The 17,859-nt window shown below is 35.1% G+C and overlaps 1 protein-coding gene across 4 annotated transcripts in view; it reads left to right on the forward strand.

Moving 5' to 3' along the window:
* SESTD1 (SEC14 and spectrin domain containing 1) overlaps positions 1-17,859 on the forward strand; it is a 138,861-nt gene that overhangs the window by 85,123 nt on the left and 35,879 nt on the right. For all 4 annotated transcript variants that reach the window (XM_060152531.1, XM_060152533.1, XM_060152532.1 and 1 more), the window contains 3 exons: positions 6,099-6,212; positions 13,396-13,493; positions 15,705-15,760. In XM_060152531.1, coding sequence (XP_060008514.1) covers positions 6,099-6,212; positions 13,396-13,493; positions 15,705-15,760 — 268 coding nt within the window. The remainder of the gene's footprint in view (positions 1-6,098; positions 6,213-13,395; positions 13,494-15,704; positions 15,761-17,859) is intronic.

The raw sequence follows: 17,859 nt of genomic DNA on the forward strand, positions 1-17,859 counted from the left end.
TTCGCTTGGAGAAGACCCTTTAACACTTCTTTTAGAGTTGATTTATTATGAACCCTTCTAGTTTTTGATTGTCTGAGAAGTTTTTTTTTTTAGTCCCTTCTTCGTTCCTCAGTGATAATCTTGCTGGGTAGAGTATCCTAGGTTGCAGTTTTTTCCCTTTTAGCACTTTAGGTATATCATGCCACTGTCTTCTGACCTGCAAAGTTTCTGCAGAAAAATCAGCTGATAGCCTTATGGGGATTCCCTTGTATATGAATCTCTATTTTTCTCTTGCTGCCTTTAGAATTCTCTCTTTAACTTTTGCCATTTTAATTATGTTTTGGTATGGATCTGTTTGGTTTCATCTTATTTGGGACCCTGTGTGCCTCTTGTACATAGATATCTGCTTCTTTCTTCAGGATTGGGAAGTTTTCAGCCATAATCTCATCAAATACATTTTTGATCCTCTTCTTTCTCTTTTCTCCTTCTGGGACCCCTATAATGTGAAAGTTGATATGTTTAATGTTATCCCAGAGATCTCTTAAATTGCTCTCATTTTTAAAAATTTGTTTTTCTTTTTGCTGTTCTGACTGGATGATTGCCATTATTCTGTGCAGAAGACTGCACCACTTAGCCTGCTATTCATTCCTTCTAGTGTGTTTTTTATTTCAGTTATTGAATCCTTCATTTCTGATTGGGTTTTTCTTGCTTTTTTCTAGTTCCTTGTTAAAATTCTCACTGTGTTAATCTATTCTTTTCCCTAATTCAGTTAACATTCTTATTACTAAAGCTTTGATTTCTTTTTCTGTAAATTGCTCAGTTCTGTTTCATTATTTTTTCCTGGTTATTCTCTTGCTATTTCATTTGAGACCAGTTCCTCTGCCTTTCATTTTACTTAACTTTCTCTGTCTCTATGAACTTTGGTGAAATAGTTACCTATTGTGTCTTAAAGGTTTGTCCTTCTGAGGGATTGTTCATGTACAGACTGCATATGCCCAGTGCCCAGTGGTTGGAGAGCTGGATTTGACGTGGATGCCAGTCATGTCTTTCCTCAGGGTATAATGGCCACTATCACCTTGGTAAGAGGTGGTGCTGGAGGTGGAGGTGCCAGGGCTGTAGCCGGGTGTGAGACGAGGCTTCTCCTCTGCTCAGTGGCCATCACTGGCCTTTCAGGTGTGGGGTCTGATCCCAAGTTGGTGAAGCAGAAGCCCTGAAGGTCAGGCCTGCTCTGACTTTGTTCCCCTTAAGTGTGTGCTTTCTACTTTCCCAGCACCATGACCCTTGACCCAGAGTGGGGGAGTGCTGAAGCAAATGGGGCCTGTGTGCACTCTTGGCTTATTTTGCTTGCAGACAGATTCTAAGCTGCACCGCCTTGCAGGTGCCAGCAGTTGTTTCTCCCCCTTCATTCAGACCCCAGCCAATCACACCCACAGCCTCTGCCACCATTGCCCTGTCGTGAAGCCACACCACAGGGCAGGTGGGGCCTTGTGGTCTCAGCGTGTATTGGGAGGTGAGCTGTAGGGGAATGGCTGCTGTCAGAGTTCTGGGCTGCTTCTGATGCACTGCCTGAGTATGTGCCAAGAGTGGCTGTCACTGCTCTCTGCAACCGAGTTGCCTCTGAATCCACAGCTGAGCTTTCTCCTGGTCGTGTGACCCCCTAGATCCACTACGTCTTGCAACATGGAGTAAGCAGACCTGGAGCCTTTGCTTGGCTTCGGCTGGGATATGCACTGAGGCAGTCACAGGAAACCCTGCAGCCACTGGACGGTCCTCACTCTGTTCTCTCCGCATTGCCTCATGGGCACACCAGCATGCATGCTTCTCACAAATGGAGTCCAGGCTTCCCATACTCCTCCAGTTAGTCCCAGCAATCCTCCAGCCAACCACGGGCCTGTCCCCGCTGTGTTGGACCCCAAGAGTGAGATGCCCAGTCTGTGGCTTGAACTGCTCACTCCCCAGGGCGGGTCTCCACCCATGTAATCTTTCTTTTCTTCTGTGTCCCCTTTCAGGGGCACAGCTCCCGACCTTATTATGTCTTTTCCCTTCCTACCTGATTCCATGTGGATCTTATAGCCTTTCTTGTATGGGAGTCTTTCTGCCAGTTTCCAGTTCATCTTCAGTGAGAATTGTTTCACATATAGATGTACTTTTGATGTGTTCATGAGGAGGAAGTGAGTTCCACGTACTCCTCCTTGGCCATCTTGATTGATCCTTTGTTCTTTAATTTTTAAAACTCACTTGTAAATTGGCTGGGCCTGGTATTTTCTTTCTGGGAAGGTTTTTTTAAAAGAGATTTATATGTGTTTTAGTTTTTTAGTATTTTTATTATAAGGAGTTATGAACACATCAAAAAGTAAACAGAATATTATAGTTAACTCCATGTATCCCTATACCCAGTTCCAACAACTGTCAACCCATGGGCCACCTGCCCCATCCTTACCCCTATCCACTTCACCCAAGGAAGGCTGGGGATGTTATAGTGAAGGAAATTTAAGACATTTGAATATCTGCAGACTCTTTTTTAAAAAATATAGCCCAAGACCATTAACATGCCTTAAAATAAACAGTTCCTTAATATCAAAGAGCCAGTTGGTATCAAATTTGATGAATGTTATAAAAGGATTTAGTAATATATAAAAATATTCTGTATAAATAATATATTTTAAAATTTATTCATAAATTTATACATAAATTGTGAATGCACACAGATTGATTTATTTCTTTGAATTAGGATCCAGATACTGTCCAGATATTGTGCTTGGTTTGAGATGCCTTTCCAAATGGATAGGTGTTAAAATCTTGTTAATGATTTCTGATTTGATTGGTTATTGATTTCTAACTTAATTTCATTGTGGTGATAGAACGTTAGAAGTTATTTCCTTTGAAATGTACCAAGGTTTTCCTTATGACCTAATATACACTCAAGTTTTAAAATATTTCTTGTTTGCTTAAAAAGAATATGTAATTCTCTTATTATTGGTTGTGGAATTTTGAGTTAGTCCATTAAATTAAGCTTTTTAATCTCAATTTCTCTTTCTCTTTTCTTACACAATTTTTTTTTTCTTGGGGAGACCAGGATATGTGTTTTACAGGATTTTTTGTTTCAGTGAGCATCCACGTGGTATAGTTTAACATATCATTCTCCTCTTTTGCACCTCTGTATTTCCGTGAATTCATAGTTGGATTCAAACAGTTGATTAGATTAAGACCTGAATTTCTTTTTCCAGGGCTGTTCATTGGTGATGATGTTTCCTTGATCATGAGGCTCGTAGCCTTCTTTTTTTATGATATTGGCAGCCATTGATGTTCAACGCCTAGATCCTTTAGTTTATTAAAGAATTTGAATTGATAAGCAAATTGTTACTTATTTGGCCAGTGGAAGCCTTTTCCGGACCTTTTGGCACAACCCTAAAAGTTTTGGATGGCTTTCTTGATATTTGAATGGGAAGATGTTACAAGGTCACCATGTGTATTTCCAGCCCCAGATCTAGAACTGGCCATTTCTCCAAGGAACCTTGATTACGTTTAGGGGGAAACAGTGTTTGAAGACAACAATCTGGGATGCTAGGAGTGTGCATTTCTACAGAATGCCTTTGTCATTATTTCTAAACATTGCAGTGGACAGAACTAGAAAATTTATATTATGTGAGTGTGCATGTTTTTATTTAAAATGAAATACATCATGAGTTTAATCTGATACTTCCAATTCAAATTGAAGACCATAGGGTAACTTTTTCCCTTTCCTGTCTTCCCTCTCAAGAATTCTGTTTTCTCAAGGACATGAGGGTTAGGAGAATAAGAATAACGCATATTAATCATTTGCTGTCTTTTTCATCAAGTGATCTCTGAATAGCAATGCTAAAACTACCACTAACAGTATGATCACTGAAAATGAAAAGAATCTAGTGATTCACTTCACCTCATTGATTATAGGTGTTCTGGGGTTTTTTTATGTCAGTTTTGATAAATTACTTTTTTTATAGGAATTTGTCCATTTCTTCTAAATTTGCATAGTTATTGACAAAAGCATGTCCTGTGTCCATCTGTATCTTTTAAATCACTGCTGTCTATGTAGCCATGTTCTTTTTATTCTTAGTGTTATTTAAGTGTACTTTCCTTTTCTTCTTGCTTTACGTTATCAGAACTTTGTTGATTTCATTTTAGTCTTTTCAAGGAACAACTTTTGGCTTTATTAATTTCTTAATTTCTCCCCTTCCTTCTCTTTTCTTTGGATGTATTCTGTTGTTCTCCTCCCACTCCCTGCCCCCCAACTTCTTAGGTAGGTCACTTAGCTCATTATTCATTAGCCTTTCTTTTCTAACATAAGCATCCAAGGCATTTAATGTGTTGTTATCAATAGCAATTTGTTATAAACCCTAATTATGACAGGATTTATTTTTCTCTGATAGTTTTATGAACTTTAAAAAATTTTTTATTTTATTTTTTATTTATTTATTTTTGGTTGCATTGGGTCTTTTTTGCTGCGTGTGGGCTTTCTCTAGTCGCATTGAGTGGGGGCTACTCTTCATTGCAGTGCGTGGGCTTCTCATTGAGATGGCTTCTCTTGTTGCAGAGCATGGGCTCTAGGCGCACTGGCTTCAGTAGTTGTGGCTCATGGGCTCTAGAGCGCAGGCTCAGTAGTTGTGGTGCACAGGCTTAGTTGCTCCACGGCACGTGGGATCTTCCTGGACCAGGGGTTGAACCCGTGTCCTCTGCGTTGGCAGTGGATTCTTAACCACTTTGCCACCAGGGAAGTCCCCTTTTATGAACTTTTGATACCATGTTTTTGTTATCTTCCTAAGGTGACTCCCCTTCCACCCTTTTAGCAAAGCATTTTGTAGTCTTGGTTATTTCCCCTTATTTACTGTTTACATTACAACTTCATATATAGTATGGATATACCTAGTTTTGCATATTGGGTATGTTTCTGAATTTTTCTTTTCCTTCTTTCTTTTCCTGGTAGTTCTTTCACAAGTCCTCCTTATGTTGTTGAGTTTATTCCTCCCCTTTTTTTTAAAGTTAAGTTTATCAAGGTATAATTTACATACAGTAAAATTCCTTTTTTAGCCTACAATTTTGAGATTTGACAAACAGATATAGTCATAAATCCTTCATCACAGTTAAGATACAGAATAGTTGCATCATCCCCAAAGATTTGCTCCTCACATTTGATAGTCACCCCTTCTACCGCTCTCTCTATGGTGCCTGTCTTCTCTGCATATTCAGACTAGTTGGTTTTTCTGTAACCTCAGCTCTCTGAGGAGTTTCAGAAAAGTTTTAATTTTGTAGATTATCTGGGCTTTGTTGTTGTTTAGGGTGGGAATGGTGCTCTTTCCAGTTGGACACGTTATTTTTCTTATCAAGTCTTTTGCATTAACACTACCATTTGAATATCTTTCTCCCACATATGTATTTTTTTAATACTCATGTATATCTTCATTGAAGTTTTATTTAGTGCTAAAATGGTATCTTTGTTCATTTTGTAATTTGTATTTGAAATCTTTTAAAGTTTAAAGAGTATCATTTTAACAGGTAAGTTTCAAGTTTATGAATTCTCTGAACTTCTCCCTACTTTCTAGTTCTGTTTTTCAAATTAAATATTAGTATATGTTATCCTGAGTTTTACTCTACTATTAGAGGATATGTTTTGTTAATATATAATCAAAGGAATGATAGAGAAATTTCATGTTAGAAAAGTATATCATTTTTTGATTTCCAGATTTATTATTCATTTGTACTTATTATTGTAGTGTACCTAGCTAATTTTAAGACCATGTGAAAATTCTTTGACGAATACATCTTTGTACTAAAGGGATTGATTTTTACTACCAAGAAATTATTCATATTGATAAGATTTGAAAATATTTCATCTGAGCTACTAACGTCTCTTGTTTTTTATAATGTGTTATTATAAATGGTTTGTGATAGCTTATTTCTTAACAGCCACAGTTTATTGAATTGATTTTAAATGCTGTTGTATTATTTAAATAAATATCTATGTAATATTTCATCATGTTGGAAATAGTATTGCATATGCTAATCAATTTTACCTCCTCATCACTTTTCATGGACATTAATAGTGACTAAGTTTTTTTTTTTCTTTCTTTTTACCTTTCTAGGTTATTTTAGTGTCTGCCAATAAATTGACTCGTTATATAGAACCATGCCAGTTAACAGAAGATTTTGGTGGGAGTCTCACCTATGATCATATGGACTGGTTAAATAAGAGGCTGGTTGGTATATTACAATGAGAAACATGTTATTATATATAAATAAGACATATTTTGATAGCTTTTTAGTTTTAATTAACTGAAAGGTAGACTGTTTACTTTTTACAAAACTAAAGAAATATAATGCATACCACATGATAGCATAATGCTTGAAGGCATATACTCTGGAGTCAGACTCACAAATATTAGCTATTACTGTTGTCATTAGTAGCAGTATTATAGTCAAAGTTGTAAATCTTTTGAATTGAATAACAGCAGCATAATTTCCTGAGAGGTAATCTAGTTGATACACCGATTTTTTTTATACAGCATGTTCTTATTAGTTATCTATTTTATACATATTAGTGTATATATGTCAATCCCAATCTTGCAATTCATCCCACCACAACCCCGCCCCCCGCTTTCCCCCATCGGTGTCCATACATTTGTTCTCTACATCTGTGTCTCTATTTCTGCCTTGCAAACCAGTTCATCTGTACCATTTTTCTAGATTCCACATATATGCGTTAATATACAATATTTGTTTTTCTCTTTCTGATGTATTTCACTCTGTATGACAGTCTCCAGGTCCATCCACGTCTCTACAGATTACCCAGATTCGTTCTTTTCATGGCTGAGTAATACTCTGTTGTATACATGTGCCACATCTTCTTTATCCATTCATCTGTTAATGAGCATTTAGGTTGCTTCCTTGTCCTGGCTATTGTAAATAGTGCTGCAGTGAACATTGTAGTACATGACTCTTTTTGAATTATGGTTTTCTCAGGGTATGTGACCAGTAGTGGGATTGCTGGGTCATATGTTAATTCTGTTTCTGGTTTTTTAAGGACCCTCCATGCTGTTGTCCATAGTGGCTGTATCAATTTACATTCCCACCAACTGTGCCAGAGGGTTCCCTTTTCTCCACACCCTCTCCAGCGTTTGTTGTTTGTAGATTATCTGATGAAGCCCATTCAAACTGGTGTGAGGTGATACCTCATTGTAGTTTTGATTCGCATTTCTCTGATAATTAATGATGCTGGCAGCTTTTCATGTGCCTCTTGGCCATCTGTATATCTTCTTTGGAGAAATGTCTATTTAGGTCTTCTGTCCATTTTTTGATTGGTTGTTTGTTTTCTTAATATTGAGCTATATGAGCTTTTTCTATATTTTGGAGATTAATCCTTTGTCCATTGATTTGTTTATAAATACTTTCTCCCATTGTGATGGTTGTCTTTTCATCTTGTTTATGGTTTCCTTTGCTCTGCAAAAGCTTTTAAGTTTCATTAGGTCCCATTTGCTTATTTTTGTTTTTATTTCCATTACTCTAGGGATGGGTCAAAAAAGGTCTTGCTGTGGTTTATGTCAAAGAGTGTTCTTCCTATGTTTTCCTCTCTAAGAATTTTATAGTGGCCGGTCTTACATTTAGGTCTTTGATCCATTTTGAGTTTATTTTTGTATATGGTGTTAGGGAGTGTTCTAATTTCATTCTTTTACATGTAGCTGTCCGGTTTTCCCAGCACCACTTATTGAAGAGTCTGTCTTTTCTCCATTGTATATCCTTGCCTCCTTTGTCATAGATTAGTTGACCTTAGGTGCATGGTTTTATTTCTGGGCTTTCTATCCTGTTCCATTGATCTGTATTTCTTTTTTGTGCCAGTATAAAATTTTTTTGTGCCAATACAAAATATTGTCTTGATTACTGTTGCTTTGTAGTATAGTCTGAAGTCAGGGAGTCTGATTCCTCCAGCTCTGTTTTTTTCCCTCAAGATTGCTTTGGCTATTCAGGGTCTTTTGTGTCTCCTTACAGATTTTAAGATTTTTTGTTCTAGTTCTGTAAAAAATGCCATTGGTAATTTGATAGGGATTGCATTCAGTCTGTAGATTGCTTTCGGTAGTATAGTCATTTTCACAGTATTCATTCTTCCAATCCAAGAACATGGTATATCTCTCCATCTATCTGTGTTATCTTTGATTTCTTTCATCAGTGTCTTATAGTTTTCTGAGTACAGGTCTTTTACCTCCTTGGTTTATTCCTAGGTATTTTATTCTTTTTTTGCAGTGGTGAATGGGATTGTTTCCTTAATTTCTCTTTCTGATCTTTCATTGTTAGTGTATAGGAATGCAAGAAATTTCTGTGCATTAATTTTGTATCCTGCAACTTTACCAAATTCATTGATTAGCTCTAGAAGTTTTCTGGTGGCATCTTTAGGATTCTCTATGTATAGTATCATATCATCTGCAAACAGTGACAGTTTTACTTCTTCTTTTCCAATTTGTATTGCTGTTATTTCTTTTTCTTCTCTGCTGTGGCTAGGACTTCCAAAACTATGTTGAATAATAGTGGTGAGAGTGGACATCCTTGTCTTGTTCCTGATCTTAGAGGAAATGGTTTCATTTTTTCACCATTGAGAATGCTGTTTGCTGTGGGTTTGTCATATCTGGCCTTTATTATGTTGAGGTAGGTTCCTTCTCTGCCTGCTTTCTGGAGAATTTTTTATCATAAATGGGTGTTAAATTTTGTCAGAAGCTTTTTCTGCATCTGTTGAGATGATCATATGGTTTTTATTCTTCAGTTTTTTAATATGGTATATCACATTGATTGATTTGCATATATTGAAGAATCCTTGCATCCCTGGGATAAATCCCACTTGGTCATGGTGTTTGATCCTTTAAAGTGTTGTTGGAGTCTGTTTGCTAGTATTTTGTTGAGGATTTTTGCATCTATATTCATCAGTGATATTGGCCTGTAGTTTTCTTTTTTTGTAGTATCTTTGTCTGGTTTTGGTATCAGGGTGATGGTGGCCTCATAGAATGAATTTGGGAGTGTTCCTTCCTCTGCAATTTTCTGGAAGAGTTTGAGAAGGATGGGTGTTAGCTCTTTTCTAAATGTTTGATAGAATTCACCTGTGAAGCCATCTGGTCCTGGACTTTTGTTTGTTGGAAGATTTTTAATCACAGTTTCAATTTCATTACTTGTGATTGGTCTGTTCATATTTTCTATTTCTTCCTGGTTTTGTCTTGGAAGTTTCTACCTTTGTAAGAATCTATGCATTTCTTCCAGGTTGTCCATTTTATTGACATAGAGTTGCTGGCAGTAGTTTCTTATGATGCTTTATATTTCTGAGGTGTCTGTTGCAGCTTCTCCTTTTTCATTTTAATATTATTGGTTTGAATCCTCTCCCTCTTTTTCTTGATGAGTCTGGCTAAAGGTTTATCAGTTTTGTTTATCTTCTCAAAGAACCAGGTTTTAGTTGATCTTTGCTATTGTTTCCTTCATTTCTTTTTCATTTATTTCTGCTCTCATCTTTATGGTTTCTTTCCTTCTGCTAACTTTGGGTTTTGTTCTTCTCTAGTTCCTTTAGGTGTAAGGTTAGATTGTTTATTTGAGATTTTTCTTGTTTCTTGTTTCTTGAGGTAGGATTGCTTTTGCTGCATCCCATAGGTTTTGGATCATCGTGTTTTTGTTGTCGTTTGTCTCTAGGTATTTTTTTATTTCTTTGATTTCTTCAGTGATCTCTTGGTTATTTAGTAAGGTATTGTTTAGCCTCCATGTGTTGTATTTTTTCTTTTTTTTCCCTGTAATTTATTTCTAATCTCATAGCATTGTGATCAGAAAAGATGCTTGGTGTGATTTCAATTTTCTTAAATTTACCGAGGCTTGATTTGTGATCCAAGATGTGATCTATCATTGAGAATGTTCTGTGGGCACTTGAGAAGAAAGTGTAATCTGCTGTTTTCAGATGGAATGTCCTATAAATATCAATTAAATATATCTGGTCTATTGTGTCATTTAAAGCTTTTGTTTCCTTATTAATTTTCTTTTTTTTTTTTAACATCTTTATTGGAGTATAATTGCTTTACAATGGTATGTTAGTTTCAGCTTCACAACAAAATGAATCAGTTATATATATACATATATTCCCATATCTCTTCCCGCTTGCGTCTCCCTCCCTCCCACCCTGCCTATCCCACCCCTCCAGGCGGTCACAAAGCACCGAGCTGATCTCTCTGTGCTATGCGGCTGCTTCCCACTAGCTATCTACCTTACTTTTGGTAGTGTATATATGTCCATGCCTCTTTATCGCTTTGTCACCGTTTACCCTTCCCCCTCCCCATAGCCTCAAGTCCATTCTCTAGTAAGTCTGTGTCTTTATTCCTGTTTCACCCCTACGTTTTTCATGACATTTTTTTTTTTAATTCCATATATATGTGTTAGCATACGGTATTTGTCTCTCTCTTTCTGACTTACTTCACTCTGTATGACAGACTCTAGGTCTATCCACCTCATTACAAATAGCTCAATTTCGTCTCTTTTTATGGCTGAGTAATATTCCATTGTATATATGTGCCACATCTTCTTTATCCATTCATCCGATGATGGACACTTAGGTTGTTTCCATCTCTGGGCTATTGTAAATAGAGCTGCAATGAACATTTTGGTACATGACTCTTTTTGAATTATGGTTTTCTCAGGGTATATGCCCAGTAGTGGGATTGCTGGGTCATATGGTAGTTCTATTTGTAGCTTTTTAAGGAACCTCCATACTGTTCTCCACAGTGGCTGTATCAATTTACATTCCCACCAACAGTGTAAGAGGGTTCCGTTTTCTCCACACCCTCTCCAGCATTTATTGTTTCTAGATTTTTTGATGATGGCCATTCTGACTGGTGTGAGATGATATCTCATTGTAGTTTTGATTCCTTATTAATTTTCTGTCTGGATGATCTGTCCATTGGTGTAAGTGAGGTGTTAAAGTCCCCCACTATTATTGTGTTACTGTCGATTTCCTCTTTTATAGCTGTTAGCGTTTGCTTTATGTATTGATATGCTCCTGTGTTGGGTGCATATATATTTAGAATTGTTATAACTTCTTGGATTGATCCCTTTATCATTTTGTAGTGTCCTTCCTTGTCTCTTGTAAGATTCTTTATTTTAAAGTCTATTTTATCTGAGTATTGCTGTTCCAGCTTTCTTTTGATTTCCATTTGCATGGAATATCTTTTTCCATCCCCTCACTTTCTGTCTGTATGTGTCCCTTCTAAAGTGGATCTCTTGTAGACAACGTATATATGCGTCTTCTTTTGTATCCATTCAGTGAGCCTGTGTCTTTTGGTTGGAGCTTTTAATCCATTCACATTTAAGGTAAGTATTGATATGCATGTTCCTATTACCATTTTCTTAATTGTTTTGGGTTTGTCTTTGTAGGTCCTTTTCTTCTCTTATGTTTCCCACTTAGAGAAGTTCCTTTAGCATCTGTTGTAGAGCTGGTTTGGTGGTGCTGAATTCTCTTAGTTTTTGCTTGTCTATAAAGCTTTTGATGTCTCTGTCAAATCTGAATGAGATCCTTGCTGGGTAGAGTAATCTTGGTTGTAGGTTCTTACCTTTCATCACTTTAAATATATCATGCCACTCCCTTCTGGCTTGTAGAGTTTCTGCTGAGAATCAGCTGTTAACCTTATGGGAGTTCCCTTATATGTTATTTGTTGTTTTTCCCTTGTTGCTTTTTTTTTTTAACATCTTTATTGGGGTACAGTTGCTTTACAATGGTGTGTTAGTTTCTGCTTTATAACAAAGTGAATCAGTTATACATATGTTTCCATATCTCTCCCCTTGTTGCTTTTAATAATTCTTCTTTGTCTTTAATTTTTGTCAATTTGATTACTGTGTGTCTTGGCGTGTTTCTCCTTGGGTTTATCCTGCCTGAGATATCCTGCACTTCCTGGACTTGGGTAGCTATTTCCCTTCCCATATTAGGGAAGTTTTTGACTGTAATCTCTTTAAATATTTTCTCGGGTCCTTTCTGTCTCTTCTTCTTCTGGGAGACTGTAATGCATTTGAATGAATGTTGGTGCATTTAATTTTGTCCCAGAGGTCTCTTAGGCTGTCTTCATTTCTTTTAATTCTTTTTTCTTTATTCTGTTCTGTGGCAGTTAATTCAACTTTTCTGTCTTCCAGGTCGCTTATTTGTTCTTCTGCATCAGTTATTCTGCTATTGATTCCTTCCAGTGTATTTTTCATTTCAGTTATTGTGTTGTGCATCTCTGTTTGTTTGTTCTTTAATTCTTCTAGGTCTTTGTTAAACCTTTCTTGCATCTTCTCGATCTTTGCCTGTGTTCTTTTTCCGAGGTCCTAGATCATCTTCACTATTATTATTCTGAATTCTTTTTCTGGAAGGTTGCCTATCTTCACTTCATTTAGTTGTTTTTCTGGGGTTTTATCTTGTTCCTTCATCTGGTACATAGTCCTCTGCATGTCCTTTTGTGTGTCTTTCTGTGAATGTGGTTTTCATTCCACAGGCTTCAGGATTGTAGTTCTTCTTGCTTCTTCTGTCTGCCCTTTATACACTATTTTCAGAGAGGATATTTAGACATCAATTTGAGTTGAAAAGCAGTTTGACAGGTTAAGGTTTTCATTTCTGAAAATATATCTTCTTTTTCAGAGCAGACTTTGGAAATTTGCCACTCTGTATAATATAGTATTGTTTAATTGAACTGCCAGGGACTAAAAGAAAAAACTTAAAATTTGCTCACATTAGATTATATGCTAATTTTTTTTGAAGAATAATGAACTTTTGGATATTTGAGAATGGATAACCAGTTCTATTTTCACCATATTTGAACAATGATATAAAACCAATGAGTGTCTATTTTATTCTAAGCAGACTTGCCCAAATCCCTTTTTTGAAATATTTTAAGAAATCATGTTAAGATTATAACTAATTTATTTTTATGCTACATACTTATATAGAAAACTTTTTAAGTATTAACATGCAACCAGAATGATTAATAGAATAACATAAAGAAAAGTTCTTTAACTGGAATTAGAGGGTTAGAACTGGTCTGAATAATGTTCATGTAGTTAAAACTGTTGTTGGTGCACATATTTCTCAAGGGAACAGGAATAAATATAAACTTGTCTCAGGAATAAAAATAATTTCTTAATGTGTTTAAATTAAAAAAATTCTTTATCCATTAAAACTATTCATTGTTTTAGGAAGCAGTTTTGTCTTCATTGTTTTAATTTTGTCTTCATTGTCTGCATTGTTTATGCTGTGTGGTCTGGTGATTAAAGTGTACTAAGTGAGGTCCAGAGAGGGAACCAGAATCCTGCTTGACTAATTCTGTTGCTCTTAGTTGAAAATCCTTATGTACATATCAACTTTTAAGATCATCCTTAACATGTTAATAAAATCTCATACTTTAGGTTTTTGAGAAGTTTACAAAGGAATCTACATCATTATTAGATGAACTTGCTTTGATTAACAATGGAAGTGATAAAGGAAATCAGCAAGAGAAAGAAAGGTAAGTGTCTAGTGTCCTACAATTACACCTTTGCAAAGCTATAATTAGTGTGTTAAAAGATAACCTCTGTTGTTAATGCAAGCCAAGAGAACTAAGGTAAGCAAGCCTCCATTCAATCAAACTTGGCCTATAAAAGTTGTATTAAATTTATTTTTTAATACTTGAGAATTTACTTTACATATAAAATTTATTGATTTGAATCCAGGTTTCTTTACAGAAGACTTTTAATTTTGTTGAATAATAATATATTTACCTTTTCCTGACACTGTGTAAAATAATTATTTTGCAAGAACATGTTTTCAGAAGGAAACAATTTTCTGCCTTTTTAGAGTTTTACTTTGCTTGTAAAGAATATGGAAAAGGTTGCAGCTTGAAATAAAATCATTATAACCTTATTTACATATGTTAGCACTTAAATGCCTATCTTGTGGAACTCCTACATCCTTGTAAAATATGTGATATTCATGAGTTTAACTTCAGGAATTTAGTATTTTATGACACTGGATCTAATTGTAACTACCTAGATTTATCATTTTACAGATTTCCATTGAACTTTTCAACCTCAACAGTTTTCAGACCAATTTCCTTTCCCCAGGTAAAAAGTACTGTAGGAAGCAAATTAATCCTCAGTAACAAAGTAGTCACTAGGCAGTAATTTTTCATTAAGAAATTTGAAAGGATCAGCACTCATCCTTGTCTATCTCTTTTGAATCTGACCTTGAAAATACAATGGAACCTTGATAGAATGCATCTTGTTATTCCATGAATCCAAATATAGTCGCAGACCAGTTAACTGAGATAATGATATAGGAGGAATGTGAGAAGATCATAGTTTAACACCAAATCTTGATTTAAAATAAAGTAAAAATATGAAAACAAATGGTTTGAATATAAATCTAAAGTTACAACAAACATTTAGGAACATTACTATCTTATAGATAGACACCATATAAAAATGTAAATAACAATTTTACATATATGTAAATATGTGAGTGTGTATATAGACATCACACACACATACTTATATACTATGGAATTGAAAATAGCACTCAAGTTACTTGACAAAAATTTGCCAAACCTCTTGCTTTCTGAGTAGTCCAGCAGAGTAAATCTGGTGTTTCTCAAAATCATGTTCTCCAGGAAAGACATCCTAAGAGGGTACTGGTAGAAAATGAGTTCATGGTCATAGAGTTTAATGCTGTTTACTATGTTTCCGTCTTTGGGAATGACTGTAAACATTTACAGATTACATGTTCTGAGAAAGTGTTGCAGTAAAGAAACCTGTTTAATTGCTTTCTTAAAATTTCCCATACTTACATGACAGTGGAACCCCATCTTCTCTACTCAGTAGTATCTCATTCAGTGTTTTGGGAAACACTGGGAAACGATGGTTTGTGTGACTACATGAAGTGTCAAGTGAAATCTTGTATTTGCCAATCCCTCCCTAAGGAACTCAAGTGTTATTACTTAGTCTCTTTTAAACCCCACACAATGAAGTCCCTCTTGCAAATTTTCATCACCTTCTTTATGTCAGTCCTCAGGAAACATCTGGGCTATACAAGAGGTGAAGGCCTAGATCAGTTGACAAAAGTGAAATGTATAGAGCAAGACCTGTCAGTTACAGTAGCAAGGCCCTAGGCTTTGATTTGCCAGGTACTCTATCTTTCCTTCATCTTCTCCACTTTCCATATATGTTTAAGAAAATAAAGCCCATATAGTCCAGCTGCAAGTGAAACATAATTAGTACATAAAGAGTGTACATCTGCTAGGGTACACATACATACGAATATCAAGATTGCTATAGATAGGTAAACTTTGGATTGGAGGATGGCTGCACACGATTTTAATGTTAATGTTTCTGGATTATTATATAGTGACAAATTTCAGTTTGAAGCAGATATCCAGTGGAAAAATAATAAAATGGATTCCTTTGATATACTTGAAATAATACTGTAGTTAATAATGATAAATTATATTTTTCCAAGTAGTATATTTTGTTTTTTATCACATAGATATTTCTTTGGCTACTAGTGTTTAATTATCTGTAATGGGTTTCCTGATGCTTAAGAGAAATTAGCCTGGTAGGACAGTATGCTTCAGATTTTCATATTTGTAGGCCCCTGTTTTGGTAAGTATATGTAAAGGATTTTTTTAAGTTATATAAATAGAAATACATATAGTTAAAAAAAATACTCTTTTGGTGCTTGCCAGGTCTGTGGATTTAAACTTTCTTCCATCAGTTGATCCTGAAACTGTTCTTCAGACAGGTAAGATGAAAAAACATATTTATCAGTGATAATCATAATCCATTAAACCAACCATACATTAATTGGCTCATGAAATAAACATTGATTTGAGTATGTATTATGTTGTAGAAACTGAAGGAGAAGTGTTTCAAACTGCTCTTTGGTTTAGCCTAAGAGTGTGTTAATAAACTCTACAATATTAAAAATTATTAATAATGATCAATTATCTTGAAATATTTGAATTTATTTCTTTATGACATGAAGATAAAAATTTCTATTTGATGGGTTTGCTATGAGGATTATTGAATATGCATTGTGTTTCTAGCATTGTACTTTTATGTATTTTCATATTTCATTCTTCTAAGTACTCCTTGAGATAATTAGTATTATTTTCTCTACTTGAGGAAGCCAAGGCTTAGAGATATTAAAAAACTTGTTCAAGATCAAATAACTATTAAGTTCTACCACCATAGCACTAAAAAAAGGTCTAAATCCAAAGCCACTAGTTGTACTGTTTTACAATCATCTGTGTAAAAACACTTAGCGCCTTGCAATGGCCTTTCACGTAGTGTGTGTTCAGTGCTGCATGGTTTGTATATTCCAGCCTCAACAGCTTTAGTAGTAGTTTCACAGATTCTAGAGAACACATTGGAATTCTTTTAAATGAAAATACCTTAATTTTATTTCTAATATATTTTTCTAATAGGGCATAGTTCTAATCCTACTGCATGGCAGGTACTATTCTAAGCACTTTATGTATGCTAACTCATTTATGCTTCACTACAACCCACTGAAGTAGGTACTGTTGTCACCCCAATGTTAAGATGGGGAAACTGAGGCATTAAAAGGTTTAGTAACTTGGGCAGATTACACAACTAGTAATGCTAGATTTGGGACTTTAACCAAGGCAGTTTGGTTTCGAAGTATGGTCTTTGAAATCATTATGTGGTTCTGCTTCTCTAATGTAAATGGTATCCACAAGGAGCACATTAAAGGTAACAGTCATCAAAGAAGAAAAAATATATATATTCTGATCTTAATGACTTTTATGGAAATATATATATAAAGAATATGAATGTGTGTGTGTATATATATAGAAAGACTTTCCATAAGTCTTCAAAACAGGTGTCCTTCCAATTATAAAGTATAATAAAGAGTAAAGAAATAAATTCTGAATATCTTCGTTGTATCGATTCAGTTTTCCTGAGTTTTTTCAGTACAATTTAGATCTTACTTCCTGAAAGAACAAAGAAATAATTGTAATCTGTGAATTACTGCATGTTTAGAAGGTACAAGAGACTGTCAGTAAAAATATTGCTTTAGATTCAAAACTTAGTTCCATGTTTATATTTGTTTTAAAAGCTGCTTAAACCATTGAATTCAGAAACTTGTTACATTTGTATTTTAGAATTATCTGTATATGTCACTAAGTCCTTTTTAATATGCTATTGACTCTTAAAGTAGAAAGAGTATAAAATGGGGACGTTTAAAACAATCTTGGATATTCTTCAGAAATTGGAAATACCTCCAAATCATAATAAAAACTGTTTCTATTATTTAAAGCCATTTAAGTTTAGGACATTTTCTTGAATAGAGTTGAAGAGGAGAGAATTTAAATGTCTGCATATTTTGGGTTCCTTAATGATAATTGGAATAGTATTATCCTAGAAAAACAATTTGCAATTTATTCACTTAAAAAAATTTTTTTTTTCTTTTTTGATAGAAAGGGTAGTTTTCTTTGTTTTGGATGCCGGCAACTGAGGTGTAGGGCAGACTCCTGTCCAAAGGCCAACTCCCTCCTCCCCGACTGACGATCAGTGGACAGGAGCTATTACAGACGGAGGGAGAGGGCTACATGCAGAAACAGCACAGTCAGCTCTGACAGTCATCTTGAAATTGGCCATCAGTGGTCTGACCAGCGTCATCTTGTAAAATTGTTAATGTTATACTTACAGCTTTAGATGTTGCACATTCTATAATTTTAACTTCTTGTGCATGAGTGATTTTCTCCATGAGTTTGCTGTAATCAAATGACATTGAGTGCAGTTCTTACATTAGTGTGGCCCCTCACGATTCACAGTTAATATGTTGTAGAAATTTATATAAATAGAGATTACTTA

Source organism: Lagenorhynchus albirostris, chromosome 6, assembly GCF_949774975.1.
Source record: "Lagenorhynchus albirostris chromosome 6, mLagAlb1.1, whole genome shotgun sequence".
Taxonomy (NCBI): Eukaryota; Metazoa; Chordata; class Mammalia; order Artiodactyla; family Delphinidae; genus Lagenorhynchus; species Lagenorhynchus albirostris.